Genomic DNA, 24188 nt, shown 5'->3' with positions numbered 1-24188 from the left:
TTTTCTTCCTTACTTTGTATTAGTTTGTATTAGTTTTTGCCTTTGTTTTTAAAACTTTTAATAAAATTAGATAGATATAAAAAAATTTAACTCGGCACACAGATACTTCTAGTTGTGCAAAAGTGACAAGCAAAAGTCTTTGAAGTGGCAAATCAGCCTCCCAGATAGAAAAGTATTTAATAAGTTAAAATATCTTAGAAGACCTTTCTTTAGAGCACGTTTTGAACAACATGGTTCCATGGAGTTCCATTTGAAGAAAGACTATGTATATACCAGCTTTTGAAAATATTGTACATAATCCAGTTTGGTTGCATACTATATTCTGCAGAAAGGGACATTTACTTAAAGGCTAAGAAATATTGGGACATGCCAGATAAACTACAGTGGATATAAAAAGTCTACACACCCCTGTTAAAATGCCAGGGTTTTGAGACGTAAAAAATCAGACCAAGCTAAATCACTTCAGATTTTTTTCCACCTTTAATAATAACATACAAGCTGTACAATTCAATTGAAAAACAAATTGAAAGCTTTCAGGGTGAAAAAATAAAAATGAAAAAACTAGAATAACCTGGTTGCCTAAGTGTGCACACCCTTAAGCTAATGCTTTGTTAAAGCACCCTTTGAGTTTATGGCAGCAGTCAGTCAGGGGTAGGAGTCTCTCAGCATGGCACATCTTGCCTCAGGAACCTTTGCCCACTCCTCCTTGCAGAAGCACTCCAAATCTGTCCGATTGCGAGGGCATCTCCTGGCCACAGCCCTCTTCAGGTCACCCCACAGATTTTCAAATGGATTCAGGCCTGGGCTCTGGCTGGGCCATTCCAAAACTTTGATCTTCTTCTGGTGAAGAAGCCATTCTTTGGTTTATTTGGAAGTATGCTTTGGGTCATTGTCATGCTGAAAGGTGACATTCCTCTTCATCTTCAGCATTTTGGCAGAGGCCTGAAGGTTTTGTGCCAAAATTGACTGGTATTTGGACCTGTTCATCATTCCCTCCACCTTGACTGAAGCCCCAGTTCCAGCTGAAGAAAAGCAGCCCCAAAGCATCATGCTGCCACCACCAGGCTCCCCTGGGGGTATGGTCTACTTTTGGTGATGCGCAGTGTTGTTTCTGCGCCAAACACACTTTCTGGAATTATGGCCAAAAAGTTCAAAGAGAAACATCCAAGCCCGGCTACATTTTGCAAAAACCTACATCAGGTCTGACAAAAGCATGTGGGAAAATGTGTTATGGTAGGATGAGACCAAGGTTGAACTTTTTGGCCATAATTCCAAAAAGTATGTTTGGCCAAAAACAACATCGCACATCACTAGAAGTACAGGAGATGCCCTCACAATCTGACAGATTTGGAGCGCTTCTGCAAGGAAGAGTAGTTTTGCTTTGCTTCCTTCATGAAAACCGGGAGCAAAAATCACAAAGCGCAGGGGAGGAGCCTAATTACTTATTGTGCAAATATATATATATGCACACAAAATGCATTTTGTTGTGGAAGAGATACCCACTGAGTCCATCATAGTATTTCAGAGTTTTAATTTTTGTTCATATGCACTTCTATCTAAGCACAGTACGTTATCTATTTTTCCTCATAATAACAATCCTGTAAAGTAGGGTGGGCTGAGTGAGTGAATGTAGAGGGGGGAGGAGATGTCCTTGAAGGATGGGAGGAGAGCCTGTTGATGTTTGTAAAAATATACATCAAAATTTACACAACAGAATAGAAACTATTATGATAGAAATTGCCAAGTCATTTAATCTGCAAGTTAGCTGTGTCATTATGACTGAGTAGGAAGCGGACGACATAGGAGGAAGCTAATGAAATAAGAAGATGACATGTGTAATATGATTGCATGGTGTAATGAGATTTTGTAATGTATGATTCTGTTGGACAATAGATTGTATAAGAGTATACTATGGTCTGTGTATTCTCTCTCTTCACCTTGCAACGGATGCTGTTACTTTGACTCATTAAACTGCACTGTGGAAAATGTCTGTATGCTGCTTAGCAGAAGACTTCTAATATTGGACCTAGTATACTTCACAGGCTGCCCCGACTGGAAACTCGCTGAAAGAGCCACTACCAAGACAACCATCAGATAAAAGAGGACTGAGTCTGGAGCAGGAAGGTAACCTGAGTAAACATCTCAGACAAGACCCTCCGTAGTTCTCACAAAGATTGGGGGGGGGGGAGTGCATTCAGACTTAACAAGATTCTGTTACCCTAGCTTTACAATAAAGGAAGTACTGATCTACATGACATTGGATTCCTAGTCTGATCAACCTTGAAGGGCTGACAGTGATTGGCCCAAATTGCTCAGTGAGCTTTCATAACTGAGGGTAGACTAGAAGGTAGGTCTCTTAATCACAACAGAACCATGTTTATCATTATGATCTCTGTTCAACACAAAGAGGTTGCTGTGTAATCGATTGTTTGGAATATTCCAGGAGAAAGCTTTTTGATGGCAGCCCCGCTCCCAGATCGATTTTAAATCTCAATTGCATTAAGTGGCAGATACTCAAGTGTTGCGGATGGGACATTTCCAGGGGGCTGCTATCCCAAATGCCGTATATGAAACTAGAACAAGGAGTATTCTGCTACAAGATTTTAGGCAACTGCTGCTGTTCCACTCTTTCAAATACTCATTCACCAGGAAGAGAGAGTTGATGACCATCTGGAATATACAAAGATGCGCCAATTGAATATATGTTCTGCATAAAAGTATCTCTGCAATAAATGCTAATTTCGAAGTATCTTTCGAACACAAATACAAATTTTTACAGAAAATAAAGGTTTCTGCACACTGTAGCTGTTTTTCAACCATTCAGTGGCAGAAGAACACAACCAAAAGAAAGAATTTGTGTGTAACATGTGACCTTGTTAACATCAATATTTGGAAAGATGGCTGTTTAAGTAAGTGTTTGAAGCCACAGAGAAGGCAAGAAATGCTTGTTATTTTGTTTAATTAATGTGACAGATGCTGACACAACTTCCTAAAGCTTATGAATTTTATTCTTTTTCATCTCCATGTGTGATGGTGTAGCAGAGAGTTTTGTAATCCAGATTTCCTGCCGAGTCAATAGGGGAGCACTGAAACATCTGATCCATCTGTACAACAACAGAAAAAGGACAAGTTTAGCCAACGAACATGAGCAGAACAAGCCCGAAGACCACAGCCAAGTGATTCTTCAGTCTTTGAAGCTGGACACTGAAGAAGCATGCCTACTAAAAATATATGCTAGACTCAAAAAAAAGCATACATTTTGTTTACAGAATTAACAAAACTAGAAGTCTCTATGTCAGAATTCTCCTTAAAAGTTTTCACATGCCTGAAATTGCTATTTATTAGGACAAAAAGTAACTTCAACAAAAGCAACTTACTTCATTAGCTACCTTCCCACTTAAGAAAAATGTATTAACAGTAATAATTTTTCTAAAGGGCAATAATTTAGTGTGGCCACTAAATACATATTACATTAGCTACTGGTTATAACTACAAATGAGTATTTAGAAGTCATCTGCACTTCCTGTAGATTAAACTTGAAGTTTTCAGTGAAAGCCAGTACTGTCGCCTTTATCAAAGAATCCATAGTTCGGTGTCTACATGTGCATGTTGCAGACTAAAGCAAATGGATTTAATCTCTGGCATCAAGAGTTTAGTACCCCTCAGCTGAACAGCTGTTGCCATTCAACTTCAGCAGTGTGACAGATGCTTCAGGTCTGGATTATGCAAGGCAGCTTCATGGATCCTTACATTACCTTCAATGTTTTGTGTTGTTTATTCGTTTAGTTGCTTCCGATTCTTCGTGACTTCATGGACCAGCCCACGCCAGAGCTTCCTGTCGGTCGTCAACACCCCCAGCTCCCCCAGGGACGAGTCCGTCACCTCTAGAATATCATCCATCCATCTTGCCCTTGGTCGGCCCCTCTTCCTTTTGCCTTCAATGTTTTATTTATTCAAATTTGTTGTAGTTTAGCAATTCAGACTTAAAGGAGGAGTTTGGAATAACAGCTATTTGTTTCAAGAAATTTCTTTTGAACTTGTTGGAATAACAGTAATCATTTAGCAGAACCGAGTAACAAACACCCCACCACAGCAGCTACAGAAATTGGTTTTTAATTGGGATGATTCTGGCCGCATTTTAAAAAGTTCCTCTGAACTTTGAAAAATGTCATTCTTAAAATGTGATTGACACTTGAATTTTGGATGACAAAAATACAAACCTCTTCTGCAGTAAACTTATCGCCTTGTGACATCATTAAGCGTTTCATACTGTTGAAGAAACAAAGAGATTTGTTTTAAATTTTATAGAGGGTTGCATGTTATATGGGAAAAAAATTACATACTGGACCATGTTTTCTGTACAACAAAAGCCCAGTTGCATCTTTCCTGCTATGGGATATGTACCACTGAAGCCTTGTACATTACTTGCAATGTATGTTACAGTATGTCAATGTGGGTGTCTTGGTGTACTTGATTATTTAATGGCACCAAGGAAGAAGTCATCTTTCTAGGTTGGAGATCGTCACTAAACATTACATTATAATTTCACATTCCTTATGAACAAACACATTCAAGTTTGTCATGCTTTCTGCCTCAGCTGACCATGGTTAAAGTGGGATAGAGGCTGAAATAAAAATGCAAGGCAGATTTGGGGAAACCAAGTTTTACAGTGCTAATAGACAGAAATTATAAAGACAAGGTTAGTCAGCTCCCCCAGTTTATGGTCTAAGGCACAAAAGCAAGGGCACAAGGGCCACATTCTGTCGGCTCAAGGGCCACAGCGGGCTTTGCTTGGCACTTCAAAGGCCACATTCTGAAAGTGGGCAGGGACTGAACCTGTGCTTTTGGGCAAAGCTGGTACTTTCAAGAGGTGAAATGGGTTCCATAAGCCTTTATATGGCTTAAGGCCTGCAGTTTGCTTCTTAAAGCCCTCTTCCCAAGGTCCATTTAGCCCTATCCATTCTGAGAGCTGCAAAATGGACACTGAAAGATCACTTGTAGCTCCTGGGCCATACTTTCCACACCATGGTTTACAAGCCTCATGCCACAAACAAGACTATTACAGATAAGAGCATGATGCAAAAGGCCAGTTAGGCCATGCATGTTCTATTGCTACCAAATGTTTTGTCAGGAAGAGCTCTAAAGAGAGATTAAAGAAAGTAGGTGATAATCTTCAGAAAAACTTGCTTCTGTTGAACTCTTTCCCCCCTCCCTCTGCCCCCACCAGTACAAGGCCATTATTGCCAGCTGCCCTGTTGGATACACCTCGCCATTTGGTGGGTTTGCTTTTTAAATTATGCTGTATTCTTTTTACTGTTGTTTATAATGCTTGTAGGTTGCTTTGGGATCATTTTTAGCTGGAAGATGGATATAAATAAAAATAACTGATGGTCTCAAGGAATAGTTCAGTGTTTTTCAAACTTGGCAACTTTAAGATGTGGGGACTTCAACTCCCAGAATTCCCCAGCCACCATGTAGTAGTAGCTATTAGGGCCAATAACAGTAGTAGTGGTAGGCTGCAGTAGCTATTAGGGCCAAACTACATGCTCTATTGGTGCACTAGCATCTTTAAATATGATTTTACACAAACTGGGTAAATGGGGATGAGGACAAGTAAAATGGCAAGATTGGTAGGAGGTGCCAAATCTGTTCTCTTTATCCCCATATCCCTCCTATAACCAGTTTCCTCCTCTGTGGGCCCACTGAGGAAGAAGTCAAGAGCAGAGACGGAGTTATCGTTACTTAGGCATGATTGCATTTTTTTGCACTTTAAATGATATTAGATTCTGGCCTATACGCAGCTGGGCAGAAACTTGTTTAAAGACCGCCCCTGCCACGTGCAATACTAACTGACAATATGAACCGCTTCACAATAAACAGGCTCTGTTTATTTATTTATTTATCAATTTTGTATGCAGGCCAACTCTCAGTGACTCTTTAGGCATCCAATACTTACTAATCCTTGTTAATATTGCCTTTAGCTTCTGGGTCAAACATTTTAAATGCATTCAGTATAGTCTCTTCGGTATCTGTACCTGCAGAAAATAGTGAGATGCAGTTGAATTTGTTGGCACTGTTATTCCTTGTGAGCCATAAAATGCTGGACCAGAGAACACAGTATCAACTTCAGTTGTTTCCAACAGTTTGTTGCAGTTCTGATGCTGAGCTGCCTCATAGGACTATGTGAAAACAGCTTAACACATCAGCATTGTCTGTGGTCCCATGATGGGCTGACAAGTCATTAATCTATAAAAGTGAATTGTTTAAAAGGAAAACAATTCCTTTGGTTTGGAAAACTAAAATTAGGAGCTCCAACTAAAGTCCATTTCCAAATAAAACAATTCATGCCTCTCTCAGTTTTTCAACTTGATGCACATTTTTCCAAATGTATTTGGTTGTAAACATAATTCTGCACACATTTTGAGCCAAAAATGCCACTACACAATCCAAAAGGACATGGATCTATGTGGATCTGTTGGCATCAAAAGTGGTGAAGAATGAATTTGGCAACCACCAAAGTTTTCAACAGTTCCTATTCATTTTAATTCTTATAGCCAGTAATGTTATAGGACAATCCCTCCAAATAAACACATTTGTAGTATCATTACTGAGCTCTCATAGACCTAATTCAGGAGGAACAAAAAAACTCAGGCTAGGTATTTGGAAAAAAATGGCCTTATAAGATAAGATACTGCTAAACGTACCACTTAACTTTTCCCCAAATAGGTTCAAAAACATGGTGAAATTAATAGGTCCCGTAGCTTCTTTAAGCATAGACTCTAATTCATCATCTTTGACATCTGTTTTACCTAAAATCAAACAAAGAAATTAATTGCATCCGTCTTTGATATAGTTATCAAATTTACATACAACTTTTCAATAGTAAATTCCACCAACCTTCCTTTTATAAGTGCCAGCAAAAACTAATATTACCAGTTTCAGAAATGTCCTATTTCCCATTCCTATTCAATTTATATGCAGCTTAAAAGAACATAAAGAGCTCAAGCTATTAATAACAAAATTAGAGTTTAAATTGAACTTATCTGCATTCTCCTTTAATCAATAGGATAATATACTTGGAATGAATTGAGAAATGAGTTTTAATTAACAGATTTAAATTACATTAAGAGCAGAAAACACATTAGCCCAACAGAAAGGATTCTGATTATTTATTAAATGCTAATCTAATTTATTACAGTTTGTTTTTGTTACTTGTATGCTACCTAACTGTAACTACCATTATTATTGTATCAAATTACAAAAGAAAGAAAGGAAGAAAGACTGATTTTAAACTGAGATGAAATAATTTCATAATACTTGCCCAATGATGCATAGGTATCTTTTAGGTCTTCTTTATCTATGAAGCCATCTCTGTTCTGATCGATTAGGGTGAAAGCCTATTTTTTTAAAAAAGGTATTTTGTAGTAACTAATGTCATCTCAATCCTAATCATATTTACTTGGATCCAAGTCCCATGTATTTCAGTGGATAGGATATCAGCCTCAGAGATTTTTCTGTACTCCAACACTTGGAAAAGCAAAAACGTGATGGATATGCTTAAATTTAGAGCCACAGACTTCCATTTTTTTACCTAGTAAAAACATTCAAACATACCACGAAGCCATAATTTAACTATGCTTTTTGAATTCACCCACAGTACTAAGCCATAGCCAAAAAAGCCTCAGGATGCTTTAACACAAGATGTGTACACAGTCAATGCTTTTTTGGTTATATATCAGTTTAAATGCTAAACTCAGTTTAGAGTTGCAAATTGTTCTATGTGAAGTAATGGAACATATCAATTTTCAAATAATCAGCTTAAATTGGGTTAACAATAATCCTGTTGGTTTCCAGAATGTTGGACGACAATGGGTTAAATCTTGCCCAGTTCTTATAAAATACCCCTCATGTGCAATTTAAAATATCCTAAAGGGAAATGTTCTTACTTCCTTAAATTCTTGGATCTGCGTCTGTTCAAAGTTGGAGAAAACGTTAGAGGAAGCCCTCTGAGCACGTTTGGCACCGCCTTCCTTCTTTTTGGTTTTTCGGCTGGCCTGAAATGAAGAGGATTATGAATTCAGTTAGATCATACCTTGCGCTGATCAGGCATTTAGAAGCAGACAGGGCAGCTGATGATAATTCTCAGGTTGTTTTTCTAAATAACAAAACGCAGCCTTCATGCTACACTGTTTTTTATACATACTGTATTGTACAAAAGCAACAGGATACCCAGATTGTAGCTTGGAGTTGTATGTGAAAGAAGCCAGTGATTTAAAAAAAAAATATATATTTATCCTGTAAACGTTTAGCCTCTAAAAGGCTAATCGATCAAGTTTGTGTCATGAAAGCCATACAGAGATCATTTTGTTATACAGGTCAAACTCACCATCTTTCCTGGAAAGGTTCTCTGTTTCTCTGGGAAGCTGCTTGTATCAAGCACTTCTTATATGTAGAGGATCTTGTCTTTGCAGATGGCACTCCCAAAGAAGATCTCAAATGCTGCAAGAACCCTTCGCTCACAAGATGACTCCATACTTGGTCAGAGCTGCAAGATACCTTCTATTCCCTGGTGAACAAACGACAGTTACTTGAAATTGCCTGGTAAGACATTCCTTCAATTACTATGGGCTGCAATATATATGGTGGTGAACTCAACTGCCACTCAGGCTATTTTTGTGCACCTTTTGAACTCATATTATAACATGGTAAGAACAGTTCCTTGCTGTGCAGGGATTAAACAAGCTTTATATTATTAAGTTGTATACTACATAAAACATACAACAAAGGAACATCACAGTATTAAATTCATCACACAACCATGTATACCAGTATCAGTTAAAACACAAATACTATATTCTTCCATACACAATTGTAGGGTGCAATTAAATGCATTTAATTTTTTAATGATCTGAAATTGTCCAGAAATTTGTATGTAATTCTTCATGTTAACAATACCATCATGCAATATATAAATGGAAGGAAGAACCTCTTGTTCTTCTTTGGATTATCCCAGAGGTACTATATTTTTGAGGAACGCTTCACCTAAATGCTACCAGTGGATATTCTGAGAATTGCATCTGGAAGATGCTAGGTTGGGGAGGGGCCATTTCTCGAAGATATAATTGGGCATGATTTGTTAGGTTTAGACAAATTTGATTTTGAAGCTCCCTCCATGCCTTTTTGTTTGTTTGTCTGGTATAAGATAGAAATACAAAGGAATCCTGGAGAATTCATGATGAACTAGGGGGAGTAGAGTAGACCTTGATTTGGTTGGTTTTGACTTAGGGGCATGGTGCAAAACAGGCTAACATATTCAGTCTCAGCTGTTCCTATTTACAGCAAGCCAGATATCCCTTGGGTATCTGGGTTCACACAGCATAGTAAATTCTAAATCATAATCATACAGTCATGGTTCACACAACACATTGAGCCATAATAAGCAAATTGCATTTGGGTTTAGTGTGTTTTGGACATCCAATTTAAAACTTTAAATGATTAATTTAATTTAACTTAAATGATTCATGCAATTAATGAATCACTTTATGATTAATTGCAAAAAGAAACGTGGCTTCACTAAATCAAATAATTAAAATGATGTGCCTTGTTAGAAACATTTCTGGACACACAATATTCTTGTGGAGTGGTTTCTTGCGGTTCAGATCGTCTGCTTGCAGCTGCTCATGCTCATAATATTCACTAATTATATTGCATTGTGATATTCTCTCTGGGATTTTGGAAGGGTGTGTGTGTATCTGTAGCCTCTGCTAGTGCTCTCTTCTTTAGGATCCAATTTAAGGAACTTTTAAAGATGCTGCGTCATAGAGTCCTTGAAAACTTTTTCAGTCTGTATCTTTCAAAAACATGTATTGTTCCTTCTAAGTAAGTCAACAATAATAAACTTTTCAAAAGGTTTGCACAAACTGTTTGATGAATTAATCATGGCAAATAATTTTTTATTTCTGCAAACAATGTATAGTATAAAACACTCTTTAGTTTTATATAAAATGATTAAATTCATAAATGCTGTAGGATTCCTGAGCCAGTAAAAATTATGCTTTTCCAGCTTACTCTAGACTGCTGTGTACCCTCCTTCTGGGGAAGGCATTTGGTTGAATAACCCATACATTCCAAGACTTTAAGAAGTGTCACCATATAAAAATGTTGATGTTATTTAGAAAGGTAAAAGCTTCCTTTTATTTGCTTTTAGATATACTTTACAAAGTTAAAAATGGGATCATCTTTATACAAGGGATGAGCAGAGAACCGAAGATCTAACTTGGCCCCAATTCAGCAGTTTGTCAAACTGGTTCATCTTAGACGGATTCACACACACGCGCGCGCGCGCGCACACTCAGGGAAAAATGTATGAGGAAGGGTGGAGACATTGGATATATTTAGCCTGGAGAAGAGAAAACTGCGGGGAGACCCGATAGGTGTATTCGGGTATCTGAAGGGCTGTCATGCAGAAGCCAGGGTAGAACGGTTCAGCGTTGTTTCAGAAGACACGCTAAGGAACAGTGGGCTTAAATTACAAGGCAGTAGATCTCAGTTGGACATCAGGAAAATGTTGTTAATGGCAAGAGTAATTCAACAACGGAACAGACTTTTTCGGGAGGCGCTGTCCTTGCTGTAGCTGAAGGTGTTTAAGCAGGGGCTGGATGGCATCGCTTGGGGATGCTGATGTAATGGATTTCTGCAGGGAGTTGGATTAGATCAGCGTATTTCAAACTTGGCCACTTCAAGATGTGTGGACTTCAACTCCCAGATTTTTTTTTTATTGTGCCAGTTCAAAAATCACAACAGAGCCAGATTGGCTCACAAACCAGCCCTGTGTACATCTACTGAAAGAAATGTTCTCATTGAGTTTAAGGGGAAATATTCCTACTTTGGGCCTTTAGAGTACATTTACAAGTGACATTTTATTTTTATGGACAAGTCAGTATTTTATTTTATTTTATTTTATTTTATTTTTGTTATGTTATGTTATGTTATGTTATTTATTTTATTTTTTGTCCTGTCAGTATTAAAAATGCCCCTTGGCCGCGGTTCTCCAAACGCTTAAAGAGTTTGGGAATCCCTCAGAGTTTGCATTGGAATGCCCAGCAGCACGTTTGATCTGTCGTAGCTCTATAAAAAATTGCGATCGCGGTGACTCTTCCATTTTCTATCTCTACGTTTCTCCCTCGCTTTGTATCGTCGACGCCCCTGCGTCACGGCGCTCCCAGCGTGCCTCCGTTCGAAGCGGCCGGTGCGTCACGTCCGTTTTCCTTCGGCTGGGAGAAAAAGATGATTGCGCCGGTGGAGGTTTCCCCGCTGATCAAGGTGAGCGGGGGCGCTGCGCGTGTCGCTTCGGGCTTCCGCGAGGCCGAGTTTGCGCGCGTTCCGCCTCGTGATGGGCGAGGCCTGCAAACGAGGGAGGCAGCCGGCGTCCCCCTGTGGTCGGAAGGTGACCGTGGAGGTCGAGGGGAATGGCTGGCGTGGAACGGTTGGCCTGTCTCCTGCCCTTTAGGTCCAGAGTCTTCCACATGCCTCGTCTTTCTTGGGTTTTCGTTTTCCCTTTGCTCAGATGACGTCTTGTTCAATAAATCTCTCTCATCTTTGCAAAACTTCCTTTTTTAAAAAGCGTTTTTAGCTGGCCTCTCAGTCAGAGCGCTTAACAAGATCTAAACATGCCCGAAGAATTAAAAAGATCCCCAACTACAAACTAGCTGTGTCAATCAGAAATATTCTGATGAAATGTAATAATGACAACTAGATACACCCATCACGAGAGTCTGTTTTGAACGCTGTTTAAAGATCATTTTATTTTGGCCAAAGAATAAATGTGTTAGCCCTGCGCGGTAGTCCAGACAAGAAGCACAGTCAGAAGTACTAGCTCTGTCTTTGTTGTAAGGTTACATTAACAGCATCTTGCAAGCCTGAAAGTATTTCTCCCCTGCTTTACTTTTACCCTCCAGAAAACTAGGGAGGATCCCTTCTGAAACACTTCCCACATCCCTTCTACTTCAGTGGGCTGAGATATCTTTTGCATGATGCTTGTCTAGTCTGCAGCTCTCCCCCTTGTCTCCCATGGCCATTCCCACATACCATTACAATATGAAAATATCTGGGAAACCTTTTGAAAACATGGTCAAAAAGTTCAAACAAGTATAATCTGAGTTAACATTCTTGTATTCTCACTCTGCTTTTATGCTACTGAAAGCAAATGTGATAAAATTGTATAAAGTTCCTATTAGCCCTTTAGCGTGTTTGGATGTTTTAAATGATGGCTTTATTATTAGAGGTATCATGTTGATGCAGTCATAGAATTTGTTTACTCAGGTGGGGGTAGGCACTGGAAAAATTCCAGTATTTACACCATTCTGTCTATTCATTTCATAATAATTAATAGTGGGGTACACAGAATGGTCTAAGTATATATAATCACATTGTAATGTCTGAATTTGGTCTGTATGAATTAAGTGTAATATGTTCTTCATGTTTTATATTTCTGTAATTTATTTAAAGTTCTGCAGATACTCAGCACTGCTGTTGGGAATCATTTATGGAGCAAGAAGATATGGTAAGTGGTTAAGAAAAGCAATTATCTAATCTTTTATTTGGTCATGTTTCAATTGTGAGTAGCTGACATTTGGTTTTGAAAAATACATTGCAGTTAAGCAGATATGCAGTTAGACAGTACTGTAATATTTTTGTAGTAGATGCATTTAGATCGAGCTGTTTCCTCTTGACTTCTTAACAACAATTCACAAGCATTTTTCTGTTCTAATAATACATTCTGAGAAGTCTTAGATCACTTTGTGTGAAAAAAGTGAGTGCACAAGATTGCTTATTGCATATTGCTGTCCATTTGCTTTTGATTGCTCTTTATTGGAGTCTACGTCTGCACTTCCAAAGTTAAGATTTGATGCATTTATTTATTGGTGCATGAACAGTATGAGCATATTCAGTTAAATACTTCTATAAAGCATTTTAAAAATTTTGTTAAAAAAAACCCATTCTGAATGTAGAAATTCAGAGTTTAGTAGTAATAAGTAAAAGAAAAAATTAAATAAAGTAGGAAATAGTATATTATTACTATCTTTCTATACTTCCCCTTTCTATTTTTGTAAACTTGCATCTTAGTAATTTAGTTAAATGTTAGTAAAGGTAAAGGTTTCCCTTGACGTAAAGTCCAGTCGTGTCCGACTCTAGGGGGCGGTGCTCATCTCCGTTTCAAAGCCTTGGAGCCGGCGTTGTCCATAGGACACTTCCGGGTCATGTGGCCAGCATGACTCACGGAACGCCGTTACCTTCCCGCCGAAGCGGTACCAATTAATCTACTCACATTTGCATGTTTTCGAACTGCTTGGTGTGCAGAAGCTGGGACGAGCAACGGGAGCTCACCCCGCCGCGCGGTTTCGAACCGCCGACCTTCCGATCGACAGCTCAGCGGTTTAACCCGCAGCGCCACCGCGTCCCTAGTTAAATGTTAGCAATGCTAAAAATGGAGAACAAGTCTGGTCCATTGTGAGGCTAAAATTATTCCAGAGACCTCTGTTAAATATTTAATGGTATACCTTGAAACTCCACGTGCTTTTAATGAATTGAAAGCAAAGAACTGTGAAACAATAAATTATAATGCATTTATATTTTCTTTGAATATATATTGTTTTACTTTACAATAGCTTATTTAAAGCCTATTGCTGCGGAAGATAGGAGAATAGAAGCAGAGGAGAAAAAGAAACAGGAGGAACTGAAAAGAATTGCAAAAGCATTGGAAGAAGGTATTTTCTATAAACATGTTCATTCTAATTTTTCAGAATCATTCATATGCTGTATTCTTTATTTTAAAATATTTCCAGTTACCCAGTTCATATATTGGAAATGGTCATGCGACACCTTATCAAGAATCTAGTTAATGAAAGAATCAGAAACTGAAATTCCGTAGTTTATCCTGGGAGTCTTTTTTTGAGGATTTGGTATGTCAACAGAAGCTTGATGTTTTGGATTTCAGTGAACACATTTTTCATAGAGGAACTAGAGAGGATGTGGAAAGTGAAGGCCAGGGTGGTCCCAGTGGTGGTAGGGGCACTTGGGGCTGTGACTCCCAAGCTGGGAGAGGGGCTCCAACAGATCCCAGGAGCAACATCGGAGCTCTCTGTCCAGAAGAGTGCAGTGCTAGGAACAGCTAAGATCCTGCGCAGAACCCTCAAACTCCCAGGCCTCTGGTAGAGGACCCGAGGTTGAGGAAGACACATACCATCCATAGGGGTGAGAAGGGAATTTTTTTTATATGAATTTTTCAATATAGTAAAAAGTATACAAAACAAAAGATAGTGAGAAAAAGGAAGGAAATGAAGAAAACATGCAATTATGTACCTTCCACCTGTCTTGCTATTGAGTAATTATCATCTTAATCTTTTCCCCGTCCTCTTTATCCCTTTTTAATCCACAAATCCCAAAATAATCAATTTGATCTTTTTTCTTTCAACAAAAAGTCCATATAAGGTTTCCAGTCTTTCAAAAAAATCTTTCTCATTTTTTTCCTCTGACCCGAGTGGTCAGCTTTGTCATTTCTGCAAGTTCAGTTAATTTTATAATCTAATCTTCCACTTTAGGTATTTTGTTGCTTTTCCATCTTTTTGCATACAATATTCTCACTGCACGTGAAAACATTTTTCTTGGTGATTCTACGTCCTTAGTGGTAAATGGCTCCAGAATGACTAAAAAGAAGTACTAAATTCAAAAGGTCTTATAGTCTAAAATTGGCATTTTTATTACATGTACCCTAGCTTGTGTTCCAGGTTTTGGTTCAGTCGAATTGTGGATGGCCCAAGTTGTTTTGACAAAACTCCTAGAACATAGTGGTCTGTTACGCATTTGAAACAAAATATTTTTTTTCTGTCTCATGCACATCCCTATTCTTTATTAAAAGTGACATTTGTGTTGGGTTCTCAAAACTTTCAAGTGGAGGACTCATGTAGCTTTAAGCTTCCTATATTGAATAATGTCAAAATAATGTCCCATGAAATCTGAGATTCCTAATGTATAATTACCTATCTGAAGAGGAGTCTGCATGATTTATGGTTCTTTCCGGTTGCTGTGTTGAGAACATAAAAAAAAATTGAATACCTCACTCCCACGCCAGTGGCTGTAGAACTTCAGGCATACGCTCCTGTGGACCCTGGGGGAAGTGATGAAACATATATCATGATGCAAACAGCATAGCTTACATACTTGGATCAGATGTTGCCACGCATGTGTTGTTTTTCCATTATTGACGACTGGATGCCTGTGGTCTCAGGCATAAGTGGAAGGAACTAGTCCTATAGCATCAGAGGCTTCTCCAGGACAGTTGTTGATTTCCATGAATGTGCTTCAGGGGTGGCTAAGTCTGGTTGCAGATGATTCTAAATATCTATTTTAATTTGGGGAAAAACTATACTTCACTACACCACTCTTTAAAACTAATATGCTATAGTTCTTCCACATTTGGAAAAGAATACAACAACTGTGTCCTTGATCATCGTGCAGCTAAAGTATCATCAATTAAGGAGAATTGCCAGAACAGCTGACAACAATATATTTTATATAGTGTTCTTCAAAAATCTCTTTAAAACCTGTGTATTTAGAATGTATCTGGATGCTGTTTTTGCTTAATTGCCTTTTTTTCTTTTTCAGCTCAAGAATCAATACTGAAATAAACCACCTTGGTGCTCACCTTTATCTCCAATGTTTGAAATGTTGAAGTAGATAATTCTAAGTGTCTAAAACACATTTATTTACATCAATAAACAGACATTCACAACAATGTTGGCTTCCTTAATGTGCACAGTGCTAAGTAAAAAAAATGACAGAATCAAACATAACATGCTGATCTGAGTTTATTCTTGAAGCCTTTGTGTTAATAGCTGGGATCTAGCCCTTCTAACATGATAGAATGTTAACGGTTCAGCTACTATGCTGGAGAAGTAACCAGTCCATTTGTGTACTGATTGAATTTTATATATGTACAGTCGTGGGAAAAAGTCAGTACACCCTCTTTGAGTTCTATGGTTTTACGTATCAGGACAGACTAAAAATCATCTGGTCCTTAGCAGGTCTTAAATTAGGTAAAGACAACCTCAGATGAACAACAACGCATGACATATTACGCTGTGTCATTTATTTTACAAAAATAAAGCCAAAATGGAGAAGCCATGTGTGAAAAACTAAATAGACCTTATGATTCAATAGCTTGCAGAACCACCTTTAGCAGCAATAACTTGAAGTAATGTTTTCTCTATGACTTTATCAGTCTCTCACATCCTTGTGGAGGAGTTTTGGCCCACTCTTCTTTACAACATCGCTTCAGTTCATTGAGGTTTGTGGGCATTTGATTATGCACAGCTTTCTTAGGGTCCTGCCACAGCGTTTCAATCGGATTGAGGTCTGGACTGAATGTTTTCCACTTGTGAATAAGTGTCCTCGCTGTGGAATGATGGACTTTAAATTGTTTGGAAATGGCCTTATAACCCTTCCCAGATTGATGGGCAGCAACAACTGCTTCTCTAAGATCACTGCTGATATCTTTACTCTTTGGCATTGTGTTAACACCTGAATGCTAGAGAACAGCAAACTCCTAACACTTTGGCTTTTATAGAGGTGGGCACACTTGCTGATAAATCAAGGGCATTTGATTAGCAGTACCTGGCTGCTACTTAGCCTCTTAATACCTATGGAAGCGGTAAGGATAGACTTAGTTTTTCGCACATGGCTTCTCCAATTTGATCGATTGATTGATTGATTTATATTACCACCCTCTCCCCCAATGAGAGGAGATAAAATAAAATTTTACAATAAAAAGGATAGTAAAAACATCTAAACCTCAATCACAGTTTAAAAACATAAATAAGATAATAAATATAAAATCCAAGAGGAGATGGAATCCCAATCAATCAATAGGGGGTGCTGTGGCACCAACCACCCCCAGGTGGAACTGTTACCCTCCTCATCCCAAGCAAGGTGGCAGAACTAGGTCTTCAATTTCTTCTGGAAGACCGGGAGTGAGGAAACCCGTCTCAACTCAGGGCATGGTATTCCAAAGGGCGGGCGCCACTACAGAGAAGGCTTGCCTCCTGGACCCTGCCAGATGCAATTCCTTTGTTGATGGGGTCCGTAGCATGCCCTCTCTGCCTGACCGGGTGGGGCGGGTCGATGTTATGGGGATGAGATGGTCCCTCAGGTAGCCTGGTCCCATGCCATGCAGGGCTTTAAAGGTGATAACCAACACCTTCAATTTTGGCTTTATTTTTGTATAATAAATAATGACACGGTGTAATGTGTCGTGTCGTCGTTCATCTGAGGTTGTCTTTACCTAATTTTAAGACCTGTTAAGGACCAGATGATTTTTAGTCTCCTGATACGTAAAACCATAGAACTCAAAGAGGGTGTACTTTTTCCCACGACTGTAGGATGTTTCTTTTTCTTGAAACCGCTGGCTTATAAAATAAGCTTATTTAAACATTTCTTCTATATCAACAAAAGCATTTTGATCTGAATTAGTATTCAAATAGACTTTATATTACGTTTCATGTGACTTATTTGATTGGAAATTTATCAGACAAGAACTTCTAACCAAGAAGAATTTCAGTGAAGCTAGGTTTGTTTTTATTTAGAAACCTATTTTCTCCATGATTCCCTTGCTCTTTGCATAGAGAAATCATATATTACAATAAATTTATAAGATTGTGATTCAGAGATTTTAAAATATTGGACTTGGCTGTTCTTAAATTATATCCATTTGACATTCAATCTGGATTTAACTCAATAGTTGCAAACCACTGCTCTACATTTTTTGCCTAGTATTCAAGAGGTCAGCTGTTAATGATTTCATGTGTAAAATACTTGTGCATGTCTTCCTAATTGTAGCAATCAGGAGAAGTAGGAAAAGAGTTTAGATTGGACAGGACAAACATGCAGATTCAACTACATTTCATGATATGGTGGCTTTCTTTCCAATAAACACTGAAACAAACTATGAAGACACTAACCACAGTTGTGCGTGTTAGAAATGAACAGAAAGTCAACAGCATAATGTGCAAGGAAGAGAAACAAGATTATAAAATAAAAATAAATGTATTGATTGAAAAACTTTTGAGCTGTTGACTGATACATCAAGTGCTGTTGTATTGATTTTACGATGGCGTGGCTGGCTATGTCACTGGCTACCTGGGTTTATATAGTGTACTTCTGAGTTTCTCTGCATTGTAGTTTTTTTTAACAGATTCTGATTGTAAAGACATTAAAAACAGTTATGTTACCATTCATATTTGCATACTTGAGAAAGAAGTTCAGAAAAATCAGGTAAAGCCTGCTGAAATCAATGTTGTATTCTGATGAAAATATTTAAAGTACCGCAGCTCAGTTCTTCGGTGAGGGAAGAAGTGCTTTTTTCTTATTAAGGGGCTTGGAAAGGGGTAATTCAGTTCCACTGGTAACATTTTTCTAAATGTACATATGTTAGATCATTTAGAATATGTACTCCCAAGAATTATAAATATTTATTAATGACTAATAATAATTCAAAGAAAGCAATTAATTATTGAGCATATAACTGAAATTTTGGTTTTTCCAAATGTCCTGGCTATATTTTCTATTAAAACTACTACAATACTAGTAATAATAATGAATTAAATGAAACTGTATTGATAGCTAAAGAAATGTTATCCAGTGAACACAGGTTAGATCTTTTGTCCCCAAGATATCAACACAGGTTGACTGGAAAGGCCATATTCAACTAAATAATACAGTGACACAATCAGAAGGCATATTTGTTAAGGAACAGGCATTTGGAAGATGCTTAGGTAGCTACTAGTCTTGTGTTAGGTAGATAATCTGCATTAGATGATCTTTCACAATGTCTGGAGATACCCTGAATATCTGCTGACTATATATATGGTCAAAGCTGTATACTGTATTAAGTAAGTGGTTAAAGCACAAATGTTTTCCTTGCAACTAGATAAAACTGTCCTGAGGTCCATTGTGAAGTAAGCTGATGTTATTAAGAAGAGAAACATCTGATATCCAAAGAACGTCCATTCCAGTTTCTGCTTTTTACAGCAGCCCCGTTGTGTGGAAATTGCAAACTAGCTGTCCAGTGTGAATTCTCTGAACTGGGGAGGATCATGCCACCAGTTCGTTCGTAGATTTTCTTCACTCTGAACTACTACCATTTAGCTTCATGTTTCCTCGTAGAAAACTACCATTTCTATCTGGCCTTAGGGGGGATGATGATGATGATGATGTCATACATTTCCACTCCTGATGCCCCCTGCCAAAGCTCATCCATAAACCTCATGCTATTCTGTTGTCCTTTCTCTACTCTCTATTCCTAGACATTGGTTCTGTATCCATCTGTATGTTCTATTTCCATGTTAGAGGCAGCTTAGATACAGGGCATGTGCTGAGAAAAAAACTCTTGATAACTGCATTTACGTTGGAAGATTTAAGGCGGGCAGATGAATACACGAAATAACAAAATGTTCAAATGGAAGGTCTTTTCAATATTTTATTTTAAAAACAATTTTGTTCAAATTAATTTGTACATAAGCTTCTAAGATTTAACTACAGTTATACGATCTTCTACCAGGAACCAGTCTCTAGCTTTGCTGTTATTTGTGATGTAAGATACACGTAAAAGCAATTTACTTACATGCAGTTTAAGTTTTATTTCATTCAATAGCACTAAATTATAATTCTGGATGGGTCAGTCCCTGACTCTTCCCATGCTTTTATGGAATTTACTTCATTTTACTTCACTGGAGTTGGGCATCCAATAAATTTAAATAAATTCAAATCTTGAATGCTTGTCTGCTCTGCTGTCCAAGTATATCCCTGACTTTTTATCTCATGAACATAAACTACATTTGCCAATAACTACCAGCTTTTCCAGATAGTTCTAGCCCTTTCCTGGTCTGTAAACAGAAACTGCTCACACACCAATGATTGCTTTGGATCTGAGAGGAAAATCCACATACATTTTTGTCTTTTTTATCTGGGATTGTCAGTACAAGCAGGAAGTGTTCTGAAAGAGCAGGTAAAGGCAAATGTCCAAGGCCCAGTTTGGAGCTTTAGACCTTCTACTGTACATAGGAGCTTATGGCTTGCAACTTACGGCTTGCAGAAGCTGGATTTGTGGTCATGGTGGGTCTGTTCCCCAGTGATTTGCACAGGGATAGACTTCATTTTCCCCCTTTGACAGTTGATTGCATCCCTACCTGCAGATTAACCTCTCCCTTGTGCAGGCTGCTCTGAGATAATTCATTGCAGAGGCTTTTGATGAGAATACCTTCTATTCTCCAAAGCTTTGCAATGAGTCGACTTAATTTCAAACTACTCAGGCATGATGGGCCTTTGATTTTATAAACCAGTCTTGAGGAATTGAGCAGCAGTTTATTCTAGATCTCTAGTAATAAAGCCGCAAAATACCAAAGGAGGCAGAATGTTAATTCAGTGACACAGGACATTTATGTAGCTCAGATATATATGCGTGCCATGTTCCAGGGCAACTCTAGAACATACAACAGCATCTTCAGCTAATTATTTAGCTATACATCTAACTTTTTCAAGGAGACATATAAATACAGAATTTGCATGAAGCACATTTTGAAAAAAAAAAAAAATGCGCTTCTCTAGATTCCAAGTTGCTATGGCTCTTGATCAGCTGTAGATGTGGCAAATCTAGGCCTGATGCTATAAATGTGAAACAGCCCTGCGTTGCCTTAAAGAATGCAACAAGTTGAAGATGAGGTAACAGTTCCTCCATTGGCCATTTGTGCTGCAGAAAGAAAAAAGCAATGATTAGCTGAGCTCTTTAACGGGTGTTGATTTAAAAACTGGCTACGAAGAATGACCTACTTAATGTTTGCATGCCAGGCACTGTTTTACAGGTAGTCCTCGCTTAACAACCATTCATTTAGCGACAGTTCGGACTTACGACAGTGCTGGAAAAACTGACTTACAACCAGTCCTCACACTTAACGACTGTCGCAGCATCCCCATGGTCATGTGATCAAGATTTTGGCACTTGACAACCGGTTCACGTTTATGACCATTGCAGTGTCCCATGGTCACATGATTGTCATTTTTTACCTTCCCAGCTGGCTTCTGGCAAGCAAAATCAATGGGGAACTGCATGATTTGTTTAATGACTGCCACGAAAAGGTCGTAAAATCGGGTCAGATTTGCTTAATGACCACTTTGCTTAGCAACTGAAATTCTGGTCCCAATTGTGGTCATTAAGTGAGGACTACCTAAAGCCAGTAGCTGGAAGGAGAAAGAATATTAGAGATCCTAAGTTTTATTCCTTTCCTAACCTTGAGGGGCAGCTGTTTTCACTTCCTTCTTCTTTTGTTCCTCCTGTAGGGCTGCTGCCTTTGTATCGTACACATCAGCCAGACCTTTCCACTCTTTGCGGTTGTTGAGCAGTCTTTCATACATCGGCAGAATTTCAGGGTGGAACTGTGAAAATTCCTAAATGAGCAAACAACAGACAGAAGAAACCAGAATGAACTGTCTCCAAGATTTTTGGTAAAAGGAAGACTTGAGCCTCCTGCACTGTTTGTAGCCTTTACCAGTAGTTGTAATGTCCCCTTGTTATAGCCATCTTGAGCTCAATTGCTGAACCATTCCCTTCCTCTAAAGTTGGAACTGTAGGATCACCACCAGCCAAGCAGTTTTTGGTGAAATGTGGATCGTTTACCTGTCTGATTTTGGTATGTAGAACAATGATAAGCCTTAGCTCTATGATTTGGGATATAATTTCCTCTACAGTAGAGGAAACTGTTTCTCTATTAATCTTGAAGACTTCCTCAGGAAAGCTAATTCCATTTTAGGGTCATTTTCACAATATTACAAGCTGCATAAAGCATCAATTATATGGCAAAGATCTATCCAAGATTAAAAACAACTTTTGCTTTAAGAAGAGAGAAGGGTATTTTTAAGAAGTACAACCTTTAGTTGTAAATAAAACACATAATTTACTGTTTTCCTTGATGATTCATTCATTCGTTCTAAAAATATCTATGATACTCAGTAAATTTACTTTTGATGTTGTAGCAGTTTTAAAAGATTTTTTCCAAGATAAATGGAATAGGAAGTATTCCTTAAATAATTCATGCTCTTCAACAATAGGAAAAAAAAACAAGAAGTCTGAAGCTAGTTAAGGAGCATAATTTATTACTCTATCAGCTTTGAGGTAGCCTTTCAAAATCTCTATCATCTATTCATCAAGAAATTAGAGATATATACCCACATAGCTGACTCTTCTAACTGCACCTTAAGATGGCATGGGTCCAGGTTACCTGAGGAACCGCCTCACCCCCATCACATCGACCTGACCCACCCAGTCCGACAGAGGGCATGTTACGGACCCTGTCCATGAGAGATTGTCGATTGGCAGGGTCCAGGAGGAGGGCCTTCTCTGCCATAGCTTTGGAATAAGCTACCCCCAGAGATAAGGCAAGCCCCCACTCTCCTGGCCTTCAATAAGGGCCTCAAGATGTGTCTGTGCCACCTTGCTTGGAGCAGGAGGGGAGATAATTCATCATGGGGGTGGCTGGTGCCCTGACGCGGCCTCAGGAAATTTTAACAAGACTGCAATTTCACCATCTTGGGTTTATATATTATATTTAATATTTTACAGTCTTTATTATATTTGTAGATTTATATTTTTATAATGTATTTTTAATTGATATTCAACTGTTATTGTTTTAACTCTTTTGTAAAGTGCCCAGAGTCATTTTGAGATGGGCGGTATAAAAATACAATAAACAAACTAACAAACAAACAAACTGCACCTTAACTGAGCAGAAGAAAAGAGCTATATTACAGGAGCAACAGAAAACCTCAGATAAATGCAAACTTAATTCTGAAAAGGAAATATAAATAAATCCCAGAATAAACAGAATAAAGGACTCTTGAAGTAGTTGTCAGAAGCAGATGCAAAGCACCTAGTGGGCAATACAATAGTAAATATATTTAGTACCATGATCTTTCTGTTAACCCATCTGACCTTGTAGAAACTCTAATATGATGACCCTATCCGGGGGCTCCAGAAGCTAACTAGTGGTAGTTCAGCCATTGTTTTCATGATTGTTCTGAACTAATGCAACAATGGGTGGAATTTGCTCTATAATCATGGTATCTTGTAAATGTTGCATGTGCACATTTCATAGGTACCCTGCAGCGGTTGCTTTGGAAAGAAGGTAGGGACACAATGCATGGGTTCTGTATTTCCCTTAAATATAGCCCTGTAGTAGGTCACATGACTAGGAGGGAAGGAGGGGGACCTAGAATGTAGCAGTTGACATAATTCTTAACCCCTGCTCTACTGACTGTCTTGGAGGGATGCAAAGAAGATTTTGGGGAGATATCTTTGTTCCTAGCCTGATGTTGCTCATTTTCAAACTTGATCCTTTTCCCCCACCCCTCGAATTTTATCCTGAGAGAGTCCAACCCATTAATTTCTTTCCAACATCCCACCGGAGAGAATAAAAAGCTCAGAAAATACTAGAGTGCAATGCTAGATTCCCATTTTAAAAATAGTGAACAAAAATGTTAATTCCTGAAGAAAAAAATAAACAAGGGAAGTGGAAATCTGACTTTCTAAATCCCAAAGGATTTGTACTAATGTGCTTTAAGCAGAGACATTGGTGGTGATAAAAATATCTGCCTCAACCAGGTATAGACAACTTAATGCCATCCAGATGGTTTGGATTATAATTCTTATAATCCCTTGCTATTGCTCATGTTGCCTGAAACTGATGGGAGATGAAGTCTAAACCATCTAGAGGGCACTAGGTTTCCTACAGTGACTTAAACTTAGTTAAGAGTTCCTGGACCTAATAGATCATAAATCAGATCGTGCAACTGCTTACCTTGTATACAAACGTACACACAAAGTCAATGAAACCAACTTGAAGTTTGGGGAGCTCAGCAGCTTTTTTTCTGTCCATCATAGGCTAGGAGAAAATAGCAATTGTTGTTTTTGAATAGTCTTATTTCTTAAATCCTCTAAGGAAACAGAGTTTTGGAGTCTGAACTCTAGTGTGGCCATGAAACCTGGGATAAGAGCACACCCTATTATCAGTGGGCCCAATAACTTTAGTGGGACAAAGACAGGGATTCTGAATCAGCAAAATGGAGGAGGAAAATGATCACTCTTG

At 38.4% G+C, this 24188-nt stretch overlaps 3 protein-coding genes across 4 annotated transcripts in view; 1 reads left to right on the top strand and 2 right to left on the bottom strand.

Moving 5' to 3' along the window:
- Window positions 1-2950: 2950 nt before the first annotated feature.
- Window positions 2951-8561, bottom strand: MYL5 (myosin light chain 5). The gene is made up of 7 exons (XM_063294873.1): window positions 8387-8561; window positions 7947-8054; window positions 7322-7397; window positions 6705-6809; window positions 5957-6035; window positions 4221-4269; window positions 2951-3104 (listed from the first exon to the last, which is right to left on the bottom strand). Exons 1-7 carry the CDS (start codon window positions 8387-8389, stop codon window positions 3006-3008), a joined length of 519 nt encoding a protein of 172 aa, XP_063150943.1. The 5' UTR covers window positions 8390-8561; the 3' UTR covers window positions 2951-3005.
- A 2653-nt stretch (window positions 8562-11214) lies between these two features.
- Window positions 11215-15790, top strand: ATP5ME (ATP synthase membrane subunit e). The gene is made up of 4 exons (XM_063294875.1): window positions 11215-11322; window positions 12508-12562; window positions 13668-13766; window positions 15664-15790. Exons 1-4 carry the CDS (start codon window positions 11287-11289, stop codon window positions 15684-15686), a joined length of 213 nt encoding a protein of 70 aa, XP_063150945.1. The 5' UTR covers window positions 11215-11286; the 3' UTR covers window positions 15687-15790.
- Window positions 15791-20666: 4876 nt separating this feature from the next.
- The window catches only part of PDE6B (phosphodiesterase 6B), a 29759-nt gene continuing 26237 nt past the window's right edge, over window positions 20667-24188 (bottom strand). The window contains exons 20-22 of one of the 2 annotated variants that reach the window (XM_063294859.1): window positions 23901-23984; window positions 21339-21495; window positions 20667-20800 (exon numbers count right to left, since the gene is read on the bottom strand). In XM_063294859.1, coding sequence (XP_063150929.1) covers window positions 20745-20800; window positions 21339-21495; window positions 23901-23984 — 297 coding nt within the window. In that variant the 3' untranslated portion in view covers window positions 20667-20744. Of the gene's footprint in view, window positions 20801-21338; window positions 21496-23899; window positions 23985-24188 lie in introns of those variants that run through there. The other variant, XR_010067304.1, reaches the window with a different exon arrangement.

Source organism: Candoia aspera, chromosome 2, assembly GCF_035149785.1.
Source record: "Candoia aspera isolate rCanAsp1 chromosome 2, rCanAsp1.hap2, whole genome shotgun sequence".
In the NCBI taxonomy this organism is placed as follows: Eukaryota; Metazoa; Chordata; class Lepidosauria; order Squamata; family Boidae; genus Candoia; species Candoia aspera.
Note: the sequence above shows the minus strand (reverse complement) of the source record. Positions and strands in the feature narration are given on the sequence as shown.